At 40.3% G+C, this 22361-nt stretch overlaps 1 protein-coding gene across 2 annotated transcripts in view; it reads right to left on the reverse strand.

The window, feature by feature from the left end:
- Positions 1-209: 209 nt before the first annotated feature.
- SYK (spleen associated tyrosine kinase) overlaps positions 210-22361 on the reverse strand; it is a 108085-nt gene continuing 85933 nt past the window's right edge. For both annotated transcript variants that reach the window (XM_055579128.1, XM_055579129.1), the window contains exons 9-14: positions 21754-21931; positions 18085-18294; positions 17036-17225; positions 7450-7590; positions 6191-6303; positions 210-2975 (exon numbers count right to left, since the gene is read on the reverse strand). In XM_055579128.1, the coding sequence (XP_055435103.1) occupies positions 2903-2975; positions 6191-6303; positions 7450-7590; positions 17036-17225; positions 18085-18294; positions 21754-21931 (905 nt within the window). In that variant the 3' untranslated portion in view covers positions 210-2902. The remainder of the gene's footprint in view (positions 2976-6190; positions 6304-7449; positions 7591-17035; positions 17226-18084; positions 18295-21753; positions 21932-22361) is intronic.

Below are 22361 nucleotides of genomic sequence, written 5' to 3' on the forward strand. Positions count from 1 at the left end.
CATTGGACATGCTGTTCGACACAGTGTATTTGACAGCATACCTGTCCTATTTTGGGCTTCCCAGGTGGTGCTAGTGCTAAAGAACCCACCTTTCAATGCAGGAGGCGTAAGAGACACAGGTTTGACCCCTGGATTGAGAAGATTCCCTAGAGGAGGAAATGGCAACCCACTCCAGTATTCTTGCCTGGGAAATCCCATTGACTTAGAAGCCTGGAGGGCTACAGTCCATAGGGTCACAAAGAGTCAGACATGACTGAGTGACGGAGCTCACCTATCATATTTTAATTACATCCATGCAACTCATCACAAAGCTCATTTAAATGTTTTATTAAAAATTACAGTTGAAAAAAAGTCCAGTGACAAAAGATTGCTCTTCTGAAATGAATGGAGAATACAACGCCCAGATTAACTGGTCAGCTGTGCTCCTTGGGAGGCTGGAGGCCTGACAATCCAGCAGTCTGCCCCACATGTGAAAACCCAGGTGGGGTTCTGTAGTCATCGGTTGGGGGTAAATGTGAAGTCACCATCCAGTGGCAAAAGCAAGGCTGATACCAGCAATTGCAGGGAAAGAACAGGTTCAAACAAAAAGCATTTATTATTTTAACCACAGAATGAATTATGTTTCTGTTACAAAAACTTTTGGTCCCACTGAGGAACAAGGTGTTTGTGGCATCAGCAGACAACTGATGCCGGCCAGGGCAATGTGTCCATCATGCTGTCCTTTTGTTCCTGTTAAATGTGGACTGAAAGGTGAAGGCACGTGGAGTGAGCCCAGATTAGGGTAAAGACGCGCTCAGAACCATCAGAAGGGCAGCGTGCATGTGAAAGCCTAGCCCAGGCCAGATGCCCCAGAGGAAGCCTGAAACTTCCAAATTTTGCTCATTTACATCACAAATCCCTCTTCTACAAGGTTGCCTCTCCCTGTGTCCCCTCCTCTGTGACCCCAGGGGAAAGGAGAGTTATCCATAACACAGGACACAGTTTTCACTAGATAAGATGTGGACACTGGCCACAGGGGGAATTCTACACTCAGGTCTCTCTCCACTGGGGGCGAAGCAGAGGACAGAGCGGGAGGGGGAAGCACTGGCTGCCTCCCAGGCTGGGTTTCTCTTGCCCACTAGCATTCTAGATGGTCTTCCTCCCCTGACTCCGGGGAGGGGTGAGGAGATGCTAGGCAGTGGACAATCCCATGGGAAAGAAGGAAAGAGCTCTGCACACTTACTACACGCACGGCCCTTATTCCTGTATGCATGTGGCGTCAGCTACAGTCACACTTTAGGGCTGAAGAAGAACCCTGGGAGTCCAGCAGTGTGTATGGATGGCCTCTTTCTTAGATGCCATCCTCGCTTTATCCACATCTTCCTCTGATAACTCTACACAGCCTGACCACAGAGATTGAGTCACTAATCTTTATAATTTCAATCTTTATAATTTTTTAATTGAGTATCTGCTCAGCACACAGGGATCCTCTCTTTAACACAGTGAATAAACCACGAGGTGGCACGATTCCAAAAAGCATGGGCAGGTTCTGAAAGTTTCTTAACACAAGTTCCACCAGGGGAGTCATGTCTTTGCCTGGCTAAACTGGGGTGCTGACCGCTGCCTTTCTCTGTTCCCAGCTCCCCTGTTAGGAAGTGGGGCCTCCTCCTCTGGCCATCAGCTGGGTGTAGACGCAACTGATGATGAGATGGTCTGAGTTTATGTGTCTTGACAGACCTAAGAAGGACGGCCAATTAACACCTAGCTTCAAGGGCTACAGCAAACCTGATATCAATGAGCTGATGCCCTACATATGATCAAACAATAGTCAGGATTAACTAAGAAGTAGGGGACTAGAAAAGATTTCCTGGGTCTTGTAGCTTCAACTGAAAATCATACTCAATGAAGCTTACTTGTGGGCAGGGCAGGGTCTTTGGCTTTATTTTGAATTAATAACTTGCTTCAGAAACTTATCTTTAGATGGCCTTGGCCAACGGGTTGTCCCTTACCATGAATACAGAGAAAGTCAGGGAATTCCAGCTGCAGAAGAGGAAGCTTGGCTAACCAGACAGCAGCCCGCAGCACCCTGCTGTTTGTCCTTGGTCAGACCTGAGATGATGGGCACCTTCTCCCCTACAGGATCTTTACAAAAAACCTTATTTATTAGTCTTCAGTCAAGTACAGCCTTCTGAGAGTCTGAAAGAGAGAGGCTTTTGCAGGGAGAGTAGGCCAAGCCAATTCATTCTATCAGGCCCCGTTTTCCATGTAGACCCAAACTTTCTGCCTCAGAACACACAGAGCAAAAGCAGGATCCAAACTTTCTATTTTCCCTGAACTGGGCTACAGGCTTAGAAACGGCACTGATGCAGCCTGATTTGTTTGTTTGTTTTTAAGCCTCAAAGCACTTTTATTGGGGAAAGTTTTTCAGTGGCAGAACTCAGTCTCAGGACCTGTCAGAGCCATGTTCTAGAGGCAGTCAACCCCCTTCTCCTCTCCTTTCCCTCTCTGGCAGGTGTCACAAGCCAAAGGCATCCTCCAGAAATTGCAGCCAAGGTGGGCAAGAGGGCTCAGCACACCGTGGTGATGCTCGGTGTTCAAATGCAACCCAGGAGCCTGAGAACTGGAAAATGAGAAAGGAATTTGCAAACAAATCCTGCAAACAACGTGCCACATGGACAAGAAACGCACACGGATCCATAGGTTTCTTAGTCCTGCTGTCTGTCTGTCTTCCCACCGCTTCTCTGGGACGGGTTTACTTTGTGGAGGGTGTGTTCCAGGACAGGCTTTGGGGGAACAACAGTCATGGACACAGTACACCTGAGCCGTCTCTCCCAGTGGGCAGAGGGAGATGAAGGCTCAAAATCAACGCACTAGAAAAGTCTTCCCGCAGCCGCTCATCTTCTGAAAGACGGCGTGGGAGCCTTTAGTTAACCACGTCGTAGTAGTAATTGCGCAGCCGCAGTTCCACAGCTACGAATCCAGGCCTGTTCTCCACGCTGCAAAGGGAAGAGAAGTATTACTGTTTGTTATCAATGCTTGTGAAAAAGCGCTGATCACAGCTGGGGCCTTTGCAGGCCAAGTGCGAGTGGAGTGGCAGCGCCCTCTGCTGGCTTCCTCAGGAACCCGCAGTCACAGCACACCCCTTCTCTGGGCTCAGGTGACCAGAAGTCTCTGGGGAGCACAGTGTCAGGCCCACCCTAGACCCACAGAACTAACCTGCATACAACAGAGTACCCAGGTGACTCCTGTCCACGTAAGGTGGGAAAGTTTTGTACTCAGAGTCGGGATCTTTAAACCCCACTTTCAGAGATGGTCTCTTTATGATCTAGCAAAACAGAATGCATCTGAAAATACTTAGTTGATCAGTGTGCTGGTAGATATACATTTAACACTTAACTCCTAATCTTTTTAAGACAAAAATGTGGGCACAATTTAAGGTTGTGCCCCAGTAGATGGCTCTAGATTTTCTGAAAACATGCTGCTATTACACACGGTAATGTGGCAAGGTCTTACTTTTGTCACTGTTAGCAGGTGAGGCGATGGTGTATGCAAACCATGGGTAAAAGTTTTTAACAATCTGCAGCCTCTAAACAAATATTTATAGGCATCTCTGTTTCCTCTAACATGGGCATACTGAACAGGATCAGCTGAAAGCAAGTATTTCTTAAAACTCTGAGAATATGTCCTTGCTTGGAAGTTATTTTATTTTGCAAGATTTTTGGCAATATTGCAAATGGGTAAAATTGCCCAGTAAGTGACACAGAACTTGAGGTTAAACTGCGTACACTGTCCGCATTCAATCTTTTCACATGGTTCAGTCTAGGTATGAGAGAATAGCCAGGCACCACACATGGGGACCAAAAATCACTCACTCACTGTTATAAGAGCAGTGGTTTCTAGAGAACCTAAATGGGCTGTTCTAGCAAATGGCATCAAAATAAATGGTTGCACTTCTTATGGTTTTCAAGAGCAAGCAATAAAGCTGCTTGAAGCATGTCATCTGTGGTCATGGTTAGAGACAAAAGCTTCCTCTGTCTCACTGTGGGAAGATGTGTCTCCAGCCACCAAGGTGTGTGCAGGAGTGGAAGTGATGGCCAAGCCTGGGATGCAGAACCACAAGTGGAAATGTGTCCACACAGAGGGAAACCTTCCCTCCTGCTACTAAGCTTCTACACCTAAAGAGCACAACCTCTTCATCTTTGCCAAATGGGTGTTCTCCTCTGACCGAATGCACAAAAACTCCCTAAGAGTCTTACTGTGAGGGTTTCATCCACCTAATAGACTGTACTGTGTGCCATGCTTAGTCACTAAGTCGTGTCTGACTCTGCGACCCCATGGACCATAGCCCGCCAGGCTCCTCTGTCCATGGGGATTCTCCAGGCAAGAATACTGGAGTGGATTGCTATTTCCTCCTCCAGGGGATCTTCCCGACTCAGGGATCAAACCCAGGTCTCCTGCATTGCAGGCGGATTCTTTACCATCTGATCCACCAGGGAAGCCCATGAATACTGGAATGGGTAGCCTATCCTTTCTCCAGGGATTCCCTGACACGCCAAACAAACTAGTGTGGGGAAATAGGAATACAGAAAGACCCTCAGCAAAGATGCCTGGTCAGGTTTCCCATAGAATCTCTCTTTTACATTACGGGCCAGGCTGCTCCAGGAAGCCAGGGAAACTGAGCTTCTGCAGAGGAGCGTGGCCAAGGGTCCTGTGTGCTTGCCGGTGTCCCACCCACTTCTGTGTACCCGGGTCTGGGGTGCTTTTGCTGCTCTGACCCTGGTGCCCAGCAGCCTCCTTCTCTTCTCATTTCCTGCACTCAAGTTCCTCAGCCTGCAGTCCTTAGCTGGAACACCCCTTCCTAAAAGAGGCCAATATGGACTTGTCAATGGAAGTATAATCCCCACCCCTGGCAAATTCTCTGTGTGTGTGCTTTACTCAGTTGTATACTCAGTTGCTTAGTTGTGTCCGACTCTTTGCGACTCTGTGGTAGTAGGGTTCGATTACTACCAGTCGGAGTAGTGTCCAACTCTATGTGCCTATAACTCTCCAGGCTCCTCTGTCAATGGAATTCTCCAGGCAAGAATATTGGAGTAGGTTGCTATTTCCTCCTCCAGGGGATCTTCCCCACCCAGGGAACGAAATTCTCTGCTCTCACTCAAAGCTCCCTGTGGTTTTCTCTGTAGCACCATCATAATATGTAATCATGTGTTTAAGTGCTTGGTTAATTTGTTTCCTGTTCGCCCAGCCCAGAATTGTTGACTTCCATGAGGAAAGTTGCTCTTTCCCTTGGCTGACCCCGGGTCACTTTTAGATAATAAAGAGATTCTTAACTTCCATTCCCAGCTACAGTCATGGAAGATGCTTCCTGGGATGTTGCAGAATTCCAGGTTACATCTGAAAGCACTTAGAATATCCATCATCTTGGAGATGCTTCTGCAGCATCAGATATCATACCTGAGAAGAAACCTGATCCTCAAAATATTACATCTCTTGGCAGATACATGAGTTCCTCCTGATTACAGACCTGCATCTTTTCCAAGCTACAAGGGCTCTGCAGCACACTTTAGTGCCAGAAGGACGAAGACCCTGGCCCTGGGTTTCTCCACAATGCACATCCAGGCAGCCAAACCCAGGCAAGGTCAAAGGCCATGTCCCTGATTCTCGGGGGCAATGCGTTTCCTTTGCCAGCTGAGCTCCCCTGCACATCACCTGCGTACAATGTCACATGTGCTCTGCCTGGCAGGCCACTGGGGCAGACTCTAGGGCCACTGTTTCAAGTTCTGAGTCACTTTAGGGGAGTGCAACCTGAGCCAATCCATCCGTGATCATGCCTCAGGCTGAAAGGTGATCAGGAATTAGGACTGTATGACATCTCCCTGCTAAGTACTTCCATCATCTTCTCTTACCAAACATGGCATGCATCCCCAGACCAGACACTTAAGAACATTTGTTTTTTATTTTGAACACCCCTTAACCCTGACCGATATCATCTACATTTAAATTTTTATACCTGGAATTAGAGTAATTGTATACTCTTTAGACTAAAGAACAGAAGTGTATGGTCCAGGAAGCAAGACCTGTCCCCGATTGTTTAGAAGGGAGCCGATCCCTGATTCATGAAAAGATAGCATTTATGGTCCTTATTAGTGCCTGGCAATTCCATCTGCCTCCAGAGGATTGGGCTAACTGGCAGGAAGAGCTAGGTACTCACTCATAGGTCCAGCACAGGGTCATCAGCTCGTACATCTCTCTTGGACACCCTGGTGGGCACCCCATCCTCTCTCCTTTCTCCAGCATAGCAGAAACTTCACTGCCTTTCATTCCCTAAACGATGCAAAACCAAGCACAGCATTCAGCAAAACAAAACAAATAGAACCCATCCCTGAAAAGAAATGAAAGAGTAGATGCTGTGTGACTTCAATTATATAAAGTACAAGAAACAGAAGCACCTAACCTATGATGCCAGGAATCGGGTGGGGTGACCCTTGGGGTAAGTCTTGTGCACGTAGGGGGAAAAGGGAGCTTCTATTTCTGCTTTGAGGGGCTGGCTTTATGGGCATGTCCCAGTTATGAAATTCCATCAAGCTGTAGCCTAGGATTTGCACACTTTTCTGTATATATATTTTGATGTGAAAAAAAAAATCTTAGAAAAGATTACTGAACTGCACATTTGCAAATGAGAGCAGCCATTATTTTTATTTCAACTCTAATGAATGTTGATTTGGGTAAATGTTTAAGTAATATTCATATTTTAAGGCAGGACAAAAAAAATTAAATATAAAATCCTCTCTGTGTGTTTTGACCTCCTCTCTCCCTCCCTAGTGGGTAGTGTATATCTGCAGTACACATGAACCAGAGCTCCTCAAAGACAGGAGGACCGGCTTGACCACTGAGATCTATTTTCTTTCTCTCTTCTGACACTGGCAATGTCACTTCTTTAAAAAATAGTGCTCTTTCTTGGCTCTGAGGGGGTCGTGGTGACTTGCTGCTCCCTCTGTACATGCTTACCTGGACTGTGTATCCTTAGTGAATGAGTATGTCATTTTGATGTATAATCTTTTGTCTCAGAAGATCTTGTCTTGAAGACTGTGCCTTCGACTTTTAACAGGTGGAATAACTCTCAATGCCTTCTAAGAATTTGCTTCCTGGGTTATGAGCCTCAGTTTGGCTCAGATAAAATTCCCTTTTTTCCTTCTGAACTTGATAGTTAACTGAATTTTTGTTGACATATGAATGCATATTTATGTGTATAATAGACAATGAAAAAAAAACCCCACATATTGTCCAGATAGTTTCAACTATTTCTTTCAGTTTAGAATAAACTGAGATCACATTAGCTCTGCACTCTCAAAAGATACAGACTCAGGAAGGGTGACCAAATTTGATGTTTTTCAGGGTCCTGTAAAGATAATCTGGTGCTTATCTGTTCTGATGGCCTGATAATTAGGATACCAAGCACAAGCAACTCACCCTATATGGCTTCTGCCCATAGGAAAACGCTTCCCACATTAACACTCCGAAGCTCCAAACATCACTCTTGCTGGAGAACTTGTAGTAGTTGATGCATTCCGGAGCGTACCACTTCACAGGCCACTTTCCGTGGGTCTGGGCCTGAAAACCAGGCAAATGGAGATGTTCCATCAAGAATAAAGTGATGGACACCGTGTCTGTTCACAGCAGCACTATTCACAGCAACCAAAGGCGTGAGCTCCCCAAGTGTCCATTGACAAGTAAACGGGTACACAAAACGGGGTATATTGATATAGTGGATGTACATTTAAGAAGGAAGGGGATTCTGATAGATGCCATGACATAGATGAACCATGCGGTTACCTTGTATTATGCTCAGTGAAATAAGCTGGTCAAGTCACTAGAGGACTAATACATGATTCCACACAACTGAGGCCTCTGGAGTCACAGAGACAGAAAGTAGAATAACTGTTGCCTGGGGCCAGAGGAAGGGGAGAGATGGAGAGCAGCTGTTATAATGGGTACAGAGTTTCAGTTTGGGAAGATGAAAAGAATTCTGGAGACAAGTTGTGAGCAACGTGAATGAGCATTACTGAACTGTACTCTTGAAATGGTTAAGATGGTAAAATTTATGTTATGTATGCTCGTGCTAAACTGCTTCAGTTGTGTCTGAGTCTTTGCACCCCTTGGATTGTAACCTGCCAGGCTTCTCTGTCCATGGGATTCTCCAGGCAACAATACTGAAGTGGGTTGCCATTTCTTCCTCCAGATGTTATGTATATTTTACTGCAATTTTAAAAATCAATAAAATCACGACTCACAAAATGTCTGTGTATATATATTCTGTCTAAACCTTAAAATATGATTAAATCTTAAAGTTTTAAGATTTAAATATGTGTTTTTAAGATTCGGACTGAAGTTTTTGTATCTTCGAAGTTTCTTTCTCTCACCTCTTTTGTTGCTCACAGCTTCTTGGAGTTTGGCGTGACAATGCAAGAGTCAGGCCTGAGTATAACTTAATGGTTTTGTTCCAAGAAATACTGGGCTGTTTACAATATATTTGACTATTATTGTACATCTGTCTACAGTTTTAAGTCAGCCCTGATTATTTTGGGGGAGAAGGTTTCCTAGTATCATTTAAAACAAAGTTGCAAACTTTCTAATTTAAAAAAGCAAGTGGTGGTAAAAAGATCAAAATTTTGCCCAGAAAAACCCTTTCTGAGGGACAGGAGGTTCAGTGTGACATGGTTAAGTCTTACTACCTCCCCTGGAAGTCACTATAACCCTGGTGGCATCTCTTGGGGTGGACAGAGGGAGGCCAGCTGCCCTATGGTGGCCAGAGGGGGACAACTCAGGGATTTCAATCTGAGATCATAGATGCCAGCACACTTCTCTAAATGGCACATTGCTTATACTTCTGTCTCATTCATTGTATGCATTATTTTTAGATTTTTATTTCACATTTTTTTGAACAATCTAGTCATGTATGTTATTTGAAGTTATTCTGAATTTTGATTACAAGATTTTGACAAATCCTAAATATGAGGGAAAGTGAGTCTCTTTCCACCACAAACTCCAAGTCCTCATCAACAGAGACAGCACGTTTGATTATTTTCCTTGAGTCCTTCCAGAAAAATCTATATACAAGTATAAATAAGTAATACATGCTTTTTTGAGAGGTAATCAAGCTACACGCATATACTTCTTATACTTTACTTTTTAATTTTTCTACTTAGCCATGTGTCATAGATATATTTCTGTCAGCACTTGCAAAGGAAGTCACTTTTAGAAGAGTTAATTGCATGCTTTCCATAAATCTGCTATGATTCATCTAGCCAGCCTCCTGCTGAGAGGTCATTAAGTTTTTTTTCCTGATTTTCGCTCTTACACATCATGCTAGAGTGAACATTACTGACAGTGTGTATGGAGTACTTGTAAGGAGCTGCTGGGTCAAAGGGCATCTGTGTTTATGGCCCTGGTGCTGCACAAGTCCATACTGCCACGCACAGTTCTCCAGGAGCCCAGCTAATTCGCTTCTGCCACTATCATCTCTCCTTAATCTTTCTTAACTTTTTAAAGTTTTTCATTTCACTTTGTTTTCTTAAAGAAATTCTTCATGTTCTCATTTTTTCACATGTGTTCAGTTTCTTTCGGCTGCTTCTCACATGGCTTTTTTTGGATACAGTATGATGACTGAGACATGTATATACTGCAAAATATTTACAACAATAAAATTAGTTAACATATCCTTAACCTGACAAGATTACCATTTTTTGTTGTTGTTGTTGAAATGGTGAGAACATTTAAGATCCACTTTATTAGTAACTTCGAAGTTTACAGTGTAGTGGACTTCCCAGGTGGCTTAGTGCCAATGCAGGAGACCCAGGTGATGTGGGTTCTATTCCTGGGTCAGGAAGATCCCCTGAAGGAAATGGCAACCCATTCCACTATGCTTGGCTAGAGAACCCCATGGACAGAGGAGCCTGGTGGGCTACAGTCCATGGGGTCACAAAGAGTTGGACACAACTGAGTATGAGCACGCACAATGTAGTACTCTTAACTCTAGGCTCCGTGCTATAGGTTAGAGCTCCAGAATTTATTTTATAACTAGAAGTTTGTACCCTTTGACCAATATCTTCTCATTTCCCCCACCTCCCAGCTCCTAGCAACCACAATCTACTCTCTGTTTCTATGACTTTGGCATTTTTTAGATTCTACCATAAAAGTGAGGTCATATAGCATTTGTCTTTGGCTGACTTATTCCACTCAGCATAACGTCCTCAAGGTGTGTCTGTGTGCTGTGCTCAGTCGCTCGGTTGTGTCCGACTCTTTGCGACTCCATGGGCTTTAGCTGGTTAGGCTCCTCTGTCCATGGGATTCTCCAGGCAAGAACACTGGAGTGAGTTGCCATGCTCTCCTCCAGGGGATCTTCCCAACCCAGGGTTCGAACCCAGGTCTCCCTGGGTTCATTGCAGGTAGATTCTTTACCATCTGAGCCACCAGGGAAGTTCAAGAATACTGGACTGGGTAGCCTATCCCTTCTCCAGGGGATCTTCCCAACCCAGGAATTGAACCAGAGTCTCCTGCATTGCAGGTGGATTCTTTACCAGCTGAGCTACCAGGAAAGCCCCCAAGGTACATTGATGTTTCAAATGGCAGGATTTCCTCCTTCTTTATGGCTGGATATTTCCCATGTATTTGTCTACAGTTTTAAGCCTACTCACACATACACACACATGCACACACTCACACACACATCACATTTTCTTTATCCATCATCTATTGATGGATATTAGATTGTTCCCATGTCTTGGCCATTGTGAATAATGCCGCAATGAACATGAGAGTTAAGATATTTTTACCAGATAGTGATTTCATTGTCTTTGAATATATACTTGGAAGTGGGACTGCTGAATGATAACAGTAGTTCTATTCTTATTTTTTGAGGAAACTGTGCATTGCTTTCCATAGTGACTGTACAAATTTATATTCCCACCAAGGGTTCCTCTTTCTCCACATCCTCAATAACATTTTCTATCTCTTATCTTTTTGGTGACAGCCATTTTAACAGGTATGAGGAGACATACGGTGGTTCTTTTTGCATTTCCCTGTTGCTTAGGGATGTGGAATACCCTTACACGTACTTATTGGCTATTTGTATGTCTTGTTTTGTTATAGAAATATAGGAAAAATAGAATCTTTCCATTCTGGTCCTTTGCCATTTAAAAACTGGATTATATGGGTTTTTTTGCTACTTAGCTGTATTGAGTTGTATGAGTTTCTTATATATTTCTGATAATTACCAATTATCAGATAGATGGTTTTCAAATATTTTCTCCCATTCTCTAGGTTGACCTTTAATTCTGTTGATTGTTTCTTTTGCTATACAGAAAACTTTTTAGTTTGATATAGTCCTGCTTGTTGATTTCTGCTTTTGTTGCTTGTACTTTGGGTGTCATATCCAAAAAATCATTGCCAAGACCAATGCTGAGGAGCTTTTTCCATATGTTTTCTTCTAGGAGTTTTATAGTTTCAAGTCTTACATTTAAATTCATTAATCCACTTTGAGTTAATTTTTGTGTGTTATAGTCCAGGGGTCCAATTTCATTCTTTTGAATGTGAATATCCAATTTTTGAAGAGTATTTTTTCCCCATTGGATATCCTTGACTCTCCATATCAAATATTACTTCACTATGTATGCGTAGGCTTATGGGCTCTTGCTTCTGTTCCATCGGATTTCATGTTTGTTTTTATGTCAGTACCACACTGTTTTATTTACTATAGTTCGGTAGTATAGTTTGAAGTCAGGAAGCATAATGCATCCAGCTTCATTATTTCAGAGGATTGCTTTGTCTATTCAGGGTCTTTGGGGGTTCCATATGAATTTTAGGATTATTTCTTCTATTTTTGTGAAAAATGGAATTCTTGTAGGGATTTGTATTGAATCTGTAGATGGCTTTGTGTAGTATGGTAATTTTAACAATATTAACTCTTTTTATCATGAACACAGGATATCTTTCCATTTATTTGTGTATTCTTCAATTTTTCATCAATGTCTTATTTTCAGTCAGTAGATCTTTTAATGTTCTTGGCTAAATTTATTCCTAAATATCTATTGTTATGATGCAATTGTAAATGAAAGTTTTTCCCTCATGTCTTTTTCAGACAGTTGACTGTTAGTGTATAGACATGCAATTGATTTTTGTATGTTGATTTTGTGTTTTGCTATTTTACTGAATTTGTTTATTTGTTTTCACAGCTTTTTGATGCAGTCTTTGGGTTTTCTATATACAATGTGGGGGTTAAACAATGTGGAGGTTCAGGGTGCCAACACTTCATATACTCAAAAATCCATGTATAACCTTACAGTTGGCTCTCCATCTTCATGGTTCTGCATCTATGGATTCAACCAATAGTGAAATATGTAGTGCTATAGTACATAGTGAAAGAAATCCATGTGTAAGTGGATCTGCACCATCCAAATCTGTGTTGTTCAAGGGTCAACTGTATAAGATTATGTCATCTGTAAATAAAGACAACTTTATTCTACCTTTCAGGTATGGATGCCTTTTATTTCTTTTTTTTAACTTGAGGTAACTTTGATACATAAGCCCTTTTCCCCCCTAATTGCTCTTGCTAGGACTTCCAGTACTGTTTAATAAGCACTCATCTTATTCCTGATCTTAGATAAAAAGCTTTCAACCGTTTTCCACTGAGTTTGACATCAGTTGTGGGCTTGCATACATGCCCTTTATTGTGTTGAGGCATGTTCCTTTCACACCAAACTTTATGAGACTATTTATCATGAAATGATGTGAATTCTGTCAAATGCCTTTTATGCATCTAATGAGATGACCATATGATTTTTATCTTTCTTTCTATTAATATGAGGTATCACATTTACTGATTTGCATATATTGAACTATCCTTGCATTCAAAAATAAATCCCACTTGACCATGATGTGTGATCTTTGTAACGTGTTGCTAAATTTAGTTTGCTAGTATTTTGTTGAGAATTTTTGCATCTAAGTTCATCAGGGATATTGGTCTATAGTTTTCTTTCCTTGTATCTGGCTTTGGTATCAGGATAACATTGGCCTTGTAAAATGAATTTGAGAGTATTTTCTCCTCTTCCATTTTGGGCATTAATTCTTCTTGATATGTTTGATAGAATTCTCTTATGAATTCTGTTAGGTCCATTTGGTCTTAAGTATAGGTCAAGTCCAATGTTTCCTTAGTGATTTTCTGTTTGTATGACCTATCTATTGTTAAAAGTGGGGTATTGAAAGCCCCCACAATTATTATATTGTTATCTATTTCTCCCTTCATATATGTTAGTATTTGCTTAATATATTTAGGTTCTCCAATGTCGGGACATGTATATTTACTATTATTATATCTTCTTTATGAATTGACCCCTTTACCATTATATGATGACTGACCTCCTTTGTCTCTGGCTAAGATTTTTAGATTGAAGTCTATTTTGTATGATTTAAACCTAGGTATATTTGCTACTTTTTGGTTTCCATTTGTAAGGGATATATTTTTCCATCTCTTCACTTGGAGAGTTTGTGTGTCCTTTACGTTGAAATGAGTCTTTTGTAGGCAGCATATTAGCTGGGTCTTTTTTTTTTTTTGTCCTTTCAGTCACTCTATGGTTTTTGATTGACAAATTTAATCCATTTACAATTACAGTAATTATTCATGGGTAAAGATTTACTAATACCATACTATTGTTTTCTGTATATTTTAGACTTCCTTTGTTCATTTCTTCCTCTCTTGTTGTCTTCCTTTGTGATTTGATGATTTTCCATAGTGGTATACTTAGTTTCTTTTGCTCTATCTTTTATGCATCTACTGCAAGTTTTTTCCTTGTGGTTACCCTAAGGCTTACATAAAATATCTCACAAATATAAATCTATTTTAAGGGGATAACAACTTAACTTTGATTGTATGCAAATACTCTTACCCTTTCATGCTTCCCCATACATGCTATGTTTTCTATATCACAATTAAAGTCTTTTTATATCATATATCCATTAATAAATTATTGTAGCCATAGCTATTTTTTAATATTTTTGTCCTTTAGCCCTTATGCCAGCATTAAGTTAAGCATTACTATATTATAGTAATGATGAATGCTAAATTTGATTATATACTTACCTTTATCAGTACGCTTTATATTTTCATATTTTTCATGTTACTAATTAGCATCCTTTTATTTTAGCTTGAAGAATTCAGAATTTCTTATAATATAGGTCTAGTGGTAATATACTCCCTCAGCTTTTTTTTTGGCTGGGAAAGTCTTTATCTCTTCATTTCTGAAGGACATAAAGTGTTCTTTGGGATATATAGTATTCTTGGTTGGCATTTTTTTTTCTTTCAGTACATTGACTGTATCATTCCACTCTCTTATGGCTTATAGATGTGTGCTGAGAATTCTGTTGGTAGCCTTAGGGGGAGCTCCCTTGTAAGTGACAAGATTTTTTTTTCTCTTGCTGCTTTTACAATTCTTTCTCTGATTTTTTGACAGTTTTATTATTGTGTGTCTTGGAGAAGATCTATTTCAACTGAATTTATTTGGGACCTATGAGCTTCATGAACTTGGATGCCCAAATCTCAGATTTGGGAAGTCTCAGTCATTATTTCTAAAAACAAGCTTTCTGCCCCTTTCATTCTCTCTTCTTGGACTTCAATAATACATAACTCATTTCGTTTTATGGTGTCCCATAAGTCCTATACACTTTCCTCATTCCTTTCTTTAAGACAGTTTTTTGGTTGTGTTGAGCCTTTGTTGTGGTGTGCAAGTTTTCTCCAATTGCAGTGCATGGGCTATCAAGTTGTGGTGCATAGGCTTAGCTACCTTGAAGTATGTGGGATCTTAGGTTCTCTGGCCAGGGATTGACCCATGTTCCTGGTATGGGAAGGTGGATTTAACCACTGGACCACTGGGGAAGTTCTGAGAGAATCAATTCCTAGGCAGATTGATAAGAAGTGTGGGGTCCCTGAGGAGAGGAGGAAGGGGTCGGGGGCTCTTGAAGCAGAGACAGGGGTCTGGAATTCTTGAGGTTCTCCCTTTCCTGGTGAAGAGAACTCTTTCTAGCTGGGTTCTCGCCTGGCACTGAGTAGTACTGACCTGAAGGATGGGATGATGCAGGCAAAATGAAGTTATTGTTCTTTCCTTTTAGTGCAGTTATTCTCATGTTTTTCATTCTGCTGTGTTGCTAAAGCTTTTTAAGTGGACTCCAGAGTTCTCTCTGGAGCTCTGTGAGATGGTGAAGGACAGGAAAGCCTGGCGTGCTGTAGTCCATGGGGTTGCAAAGAGTCAGACATGACTGAGTGACTGAACAACAAGAGTTCTCTCAAAGCTGTTTCATTCATGGATAGCTATCTGACCATCGATTGTTTTTGGAGGACAGAATCTGGATGTCCTACCCCACTGTCTTGTTCCTGATACTTTGCCTCTTATTTCTACACTGTCTTCTATATTTTCTTCCCCATCTTTATAGATTTTCAGAGATCTGCTTGTTCCCTTTTCAAAATATGCTGTTTAATATTTGTGGCAGTTGAAAAAATTGACCTTCATGTTCTTGGACATTCCTCCCTTCTGCCTTGAATATGGGTGATCTGGGGTTGCTCTGACCAATAGAATATGTGGACAAGACTCTAAGCCAGTTCCTAGGCCCTGAAGTTAGGAGTATGACAATCTCTACTTCCTGCCTCTTGAGTAACTTGGTCTCAGGACCCAGTCGCCATGGTGTGAGGAAGCCCAGGGGTACATGGAGAGCCCACATGTAGATAAATTATTGTTAAATGGATACAGACCAGTGAAAGTCCCAGATCATGGCTCATGTCAAATCAGCAGAGTGGAAATAAATCCTCCTGACCTCTTGGAACCACCCCCATGACAATGTATGGAGCAGAGATGCACCATTTCCACCAAGCCCTGCCCACACTGCAGAACTGTGAGTAAATAAGTGCTTGGTGTTGTTTTAATGCAACAAATTTTGGGACTATTTGTTATCTAAACTTCTCTGTCTCCTCTTTAAGCCCTTGCTTTAGATAGTCTGTATTTTCTTCTTCCTACTTATCTTCATGAAGTGCATGTTCCAAAGTGTCTCCAACTTTAAAATCTGTTTTTTTTGGTGTGTATGTGTGGTTATTAATTGAAGGTTATTGTTTGCTTTGCTCCATCTCCTAGCAGTCCCATCAAAGGGATCATTTGATGCTTTATAGATTCTGGCTCATTTCTGAAGTGGCTTCTCTGGGGCCAGCTTGTCTATGAAGAATGAAGTGAGGTGCTGTGATAGGAGCTCTGCTTCTGCTGCTCAGCCTTTGTGCTGACCCTTCACTGACTAAGATCTGCTATCCATCACCAGCTGCCGTACCCACTGCTGTCTCTCAGAGAAAGCATGGGTGGGTATATGTGGCCACTTAGGTGTCTTCTCCAGCCACTTTGTGGTGTGGCACTCAGGGAAACTCCATTTACTAGTTAGATCGTCAGGGTATGTCATCTATTTCTGAGACTGCTGGATATTCCCAGGGACATGAAGAGTTGAGAATGTGTTCTTGACACCCTTTTCTACTATCTGGTCTCTGTTACATTTTCCAATGGGCCAGGGTAGACTCTATATACACTCTGTGACTGAGTTCATATGATGATGGGGCTTTTTACTTTTTTCCCTTCTTTTACTTGCTATTAGTTCATTTGAGGGTTCATAGAGGAGCTTTGAAAAATCCTACTAGAGTCAACCTGTCCAATACATATTTTCCAAAGTAATTTAACAAATGAATTCTATTCTTGTTTTTTCCAGCTGAATCATCATTAATACCTTGATTCCCCATTGTTCTAAGGTACATAGTTTGGAAGATACTATTCTGAGTAAATCTCAAGTTGTGACATATTAGAGTATTTCCATCTTTTTAACAATAAAATCAAAGCTTAAGAAGAACATTTCTTACACAGTTATTTTTCTATGGGGAAATTGCTTCCTGAAATCTTACCAAAATAAAATAAAGAACCATATATTTGCATTTCAGATTTTTACTACCAGCTGCTCTCAATGGTGGGTAAGTTGTTCATACCTTGTAGTAGTTTTCATCAGCACGAAGTGCTTTGGAAAGTCCAAAATCACTGATCTTGGCATAATGTTGAGTAACCAGCAAGACATTCCTTGCAGCCAGATCTCTGTGCACAAAATTGCACTCTTCCAAATATTTCATTCCCATAGACACCTGATGAACCAGCTCTATGATGTTTTTATCCTTGACATGCCTGAAAGTCACACATATGTCATTAATGATAGTGAAAGGAGTGCATTTCAGAACAACCAACCATGCTTCTCATACAGAGAGAATATGAACCAACTTATTTCCTATTCTTCTAAAGCAAGAGTCACAAGTGATGGTGACTGGTATTCAGCTGCTAGAATTTTCAATATGTGCTTTGAATTACATGAAAAGCAGTATTACAGGGTGGTCAGACCTGGCTCATGGAGAACCAGGGTTCAGTTAGAACCCTCTTTCCAATATTGAAAAGGTAAGAACAGCAACCTTGAGTCCCATTGAAGTACAAACATAGGTGCAAATGGAATAAAGTAATCAGTGGCTATTGTTACGACTTATTCCTCATGACTCTCTATCTCAACCATGGCTGGAGATGAGCATAGCATGATTACTCCATTGGTGGTTGCAATGAATTAACAGCAATAGGTATTTTCAAAAATAACTACTTATGGGAATGCAGTAGTTAGCCAGATATGTAAAATATCACTGATTTCCCATATAAAATGTTTATTTAATTGTTTCTTTTAAAAGAGCACATTCTTTCTGCCTGGTAAGGGGAGAATGCTTGCCAAGATAGTCTAGGGCTGACTCTATCACCAGGCCAGTATGACATGAGCAAAGGAGACCAAATTGTTGAATTAGAGTTTTTCTTTATACATCAAGAGCTAAAGAACACTTAATCCAAAGACTACAGCTCTCAAACCTCCCCACTCAAGGTCCCTGAGTGTGGGCCAACTCTGGAAAGGCACCGGAGGAGACAAGGGTTCTGGAAGAAATCAGGCTATGATGTGCATTGGGTAGACAGGCCCTGCCCCTCACATATGAGCTGCTGGGGCACCTAAGGATACCTGTTCTGTTGTAAATATTTGTTGAGTGGACCAAGTTCTGCCATCTCCATGACCAGCATCCAGGACTCAGCTTCACATATCCCTATCATGCGCACAATGTAAGGGTTGTCAAGCTGCTGCATGACATTCGCTTCTGCTAATAACTCATCCTTAAGAGCAGGATCATTGGCCTCATTTTTCAGGATTTTCACAGCCACTGTTTTCACAACTCTGCAAAAGAAATCAGAACACATAAGAAATTTTTCAAAGTGGCTCACATATAATTATCTTCCATGAAGCATAATTCCTGTGCTGGAAATGATGATATGGAAATACCTGCCACAGAGTGGAAATGTGTCTGTTGTACATGGCTAATTCTTCAATCATGTTCTCTCATTTTGTAGACAGGGAGAAATACCTAATTAGCTGAAAATAATGGGAGAGTGCCGAAGAATATCCCAACCAACCAGAAAGCTGACACACTGTAGAATATTTAAATAACTTTTAAATAAACTTTAAAAACTATGACATGCATGGATTTCAGTAACATCTTGAGATTTATCACATTATTATGTATAATGTATGTAATTGCAACATGCCTTTAATATGTGTTACAATGAATTTCCAGATGCAGAATTAAAAAGCATGCACTGTTGAAGCTTATAATTTACAAAACACTTCTAAAAACTGAGTTTTGTTCATTTTAAGCATGCTTCAAGATGTTTGAAAAAAACTAATTCTTTTCCATTTTTGAATAAAAGCATCATCTAAGTCATGTTTGAAGTCTTGAAAATATCCTGACATAGTGGGGCTTAAATAAATAAATAGCACTTAACTATGTACAGTTTGAAAAACTGCATCTTTTCATGATACAGTTTCCACAAATGCAGGAAGTATAACTCTTTTGTTGAACTTCAAAAGTAGAAAATAAAAACAGAAGTATCAAATAAAATAGGTTAAAAAATATAATAACAGAGTAAGTCTGACATACATTCAGAAAAGAACATATAGTTGCAGTGTAGAACTCAAGAGTATTTACACATTACACACAAGATGTAGTTCCTACACAGATGGAAGTATAGAACTTATCCAGTACCCAGGAAGCCTCTGCAGCCTCCTCCTGAGATCAAGGAAATATAATCTTATGCCATCTCTAGATAGCTTATTGTTTAACCTTTCACATTTCAGTCTACCATCCATCTGGAATTAGTTTCACGTATGGTGTGAGGTAGGGGTCAAAATTAACAAGCATAAACCTCTTGATTCTTCCAATGTTTAAGGAAGAAAGAACATTCACAAACTTTTCCAGAAACAAAAAGAGGAAGGGAACTTCCCAACTCATTTTATGAGGTTATCATTAGCCTGATGCCAAAACCGACAAAAAAATTACAGGAAATTAATTTACTGATATCTCCCATGAATGTAGATGCAAAAATGCAAAGGGAAATATTAGAAAATTTAATTTAGTGCTTTATGAGAAAGATATAATGAATATATAATTCATGAATAAGATAGGTTTATTCCAGGAATGCAAGGTGGGTTAAACATCTGAAAATCAGTGTAATTCATCCATAAACACAACAAAGGAGAAAAAGACTATCAGCAGAGGAGAAAAAGTAAACAAAAAATGTAACACACATTTACAATTAAAAGCAAATCTCTCAGAAAAGTAGAAATAAAAGGAAACTTCCATAATCTGATAAAGAGTAGCTATGAACCTACTGGTGAAATATTGAAAGTTTTCCCCCTGAAATCAGGAATAAGGAATGTGACCACTGGCACTTTTATTTAACATTGAACCACAGTTTCTAGTTAATACAATAAGGCAAGGAAGAAGTGTAAAAGTATGAGAATTGGACAGGATGAAATCAAACGTTATTTATAGATGATATATTTCTGGGTCAAACAATACACAAATAAACTACTGGAAATAATGAGTGAAAAATAATAGAAGACTTTAAGAAAAGTTGTTGGACATCAGAGAAACAGACAAAATCATATTCTTGCATTCAAGCAAGGCCAAGGAATAGCAAGTAAAAATTTTAAAATTATACCACATATAAAACCAAAGATACTAAATACCTATGAATGAATCCAGCAACTAAGCTGTGCAAGACCTCTACACAAAAAACTAAATAATTTTGCTCAGAGAAATTAAAGACCCAAGTAGATGGAAAGATGAGTCATGCTTATTGATATGAAGACTCAATTACTGTAAAGACATCATTTTGCCCCCAGTTAACCTATATGTCTTTCCTCTCCCCACATCTCTAGTTGAAATTATGTATCTATGGTCATGTCCATGTCAATTTGTACATTTAATTAAGCAAGGAATAGAGTATCACAAATAAGTTGAGAAAATTTATACCTTAATACAGGATAATTTGTATTCATTTTATAAAATAATGGACATATATTAATTTATTTAAAAGTAAGCATAGCAGTCATATATCTATATATATATGACTTTATATATCTGTCATATGTCATATATATATATATATATACACACACACACACACACACAAAGTCGGACATAACTTAGTGACTGAACAACAACATATATATACATGTATAAACACATATGGTAAAAGGGGTATGATTAAAAGCATGTTTCTGTGTATACTCTTGCTTGTATTTTTGACCCTTGAGCCATTTAAATTATCTGCTCAAGAAAAAAACTATATAGAAATTCCTTAAATTTAAAATAGCATCAAACAACCAAACCCAATTATATTCATATCAGTAGCTTCCTAGCTTGGACATAGATTTTCAGAGGATTTGTTTCAAAGGACTTTAGAAACCAATAATTTTACTGAAAATTCCATGACAGATGCCTTCTAAGCACCAAATAAAGTACAAAGAGATTTTTAGTAATCTAGCAATTTTAATTGTTATATAATACATACTAGGGTTTCCAAGGTGGTGTTAGTGGTAAAGAACCCGCCTAACAATGCAGGAGACATAACAGGCATGGGTTCAATCCTTGGGTTGGGAAGAGCCTCAGGAGAAAGAAATGGCAACCCACTCCAGTATTCTTGCCTGAAGAATCCAATGAACAGGGAAGTCTGACGGGCTACAGTCCATAGGGTTGCCAAGAGTCAGACCCGACTGGAGCAACTTAACACGCATATGCACACACATAATACACACTGTTCTTTGAAATTATAGACTAGAGCAAATAAATAATTATACTAATGATACTTGTCATCAAGAATTTTCTGGCTAAGAGAAATGAGACACAATTTTTAAAAATGAAAGAAAAGAAGTGAAAATACTGTTATCAATGAATGATTGCATCTTAAATAATACATATGTGTATGCATGTGCATATAGAGATCTGAAAATTATAGACACTCAGGTTTGTTAACAGTTGCAGTGTTTGAGTGATAAAATATGATGTTTTTATTTTCTTATGTTTTCATTGACTCTATTTCTTAATTCGCAATAAAGGACACACAATACATCTAAACTATTACATACACAGTTAATATATATAGTGGATGCTTTCATTGTAATTGTACCAGAAATGAACAAAAATTATACAGTCAATCACAAAGGATTTAGCCATGCCACATTACATTTTGTGTCTGGGATTAAAAGAACATGATACTTGTATATATGGTAGTTTCTAGAATGTAAGCTCACATGAGAATAAGTGCAGGGAAATGGTGCAAACTTTTGACTTACTTTTTCATCTGGTAATAGCCCTTCTTCACAGTCCCAAAGTTCCCAGAGCCCAGTTCCTTGTCCTCCAGGGTCAGCAGCTTCCGGTCCAGGTAGACCTCCTTGGGCCGGATCTCCTCGGGGTCTGCATAGGGGCTTTCGTAGACCTCAGTGTCCATGGGCAAGGCTTCTCTCTGAGCTTCTGAAAAGGAGTTAAGAAACAGCCTGTGAACTTGATCCCATGTGAAATTGTCATTGTCCCCTGCTCTTGCCTCCTGGGGTCATGCCTTGCCTTTCATGACCTTGGTTATCTTGGGCATTTATAGTGCCTGTGAGCACAGCCTTTCCCAGCTATGGCAGGGTAGGAAAAAGGCCCTCACCTTTGTTGTACTTGACTGTTGTTCTTGCGCTAAAATTCTTTAAGAAAGAGTTTTCCTGCCAGCAGCAGAGACGGATGTGCTCAGACGTGTCCAAATCTTTGGGGTCCCATGGATTGTAGTCTGCCAGGCTTCTCTGGAATTTTCCAGGCAAGCATACTGGAGTGGGTGGCCACACCCTACTTCAGAGGATCCTCCCAACCCAGGGGCTGAGCCTGTATCTCTTGCCTCGCCTGCACTGGCAGGTGGATTCTT

This window comes from Bubalus kerabau, chromosome 4, assembly GCF_029407905.1.
Source record: "Bubalus kerabau isolate K-KA32 ecotype Philippines breed swamp buffalo chromosome 4, PCC_UOA_SB_1v2, whole genome shotgun sequence".
Classification (NCBI taxonomy): Eukaryota; Metazoa; Chordata; class Mammalia; order Artiodactyla; family Bovidae; genus Bubalus; species Bubalus kerabau.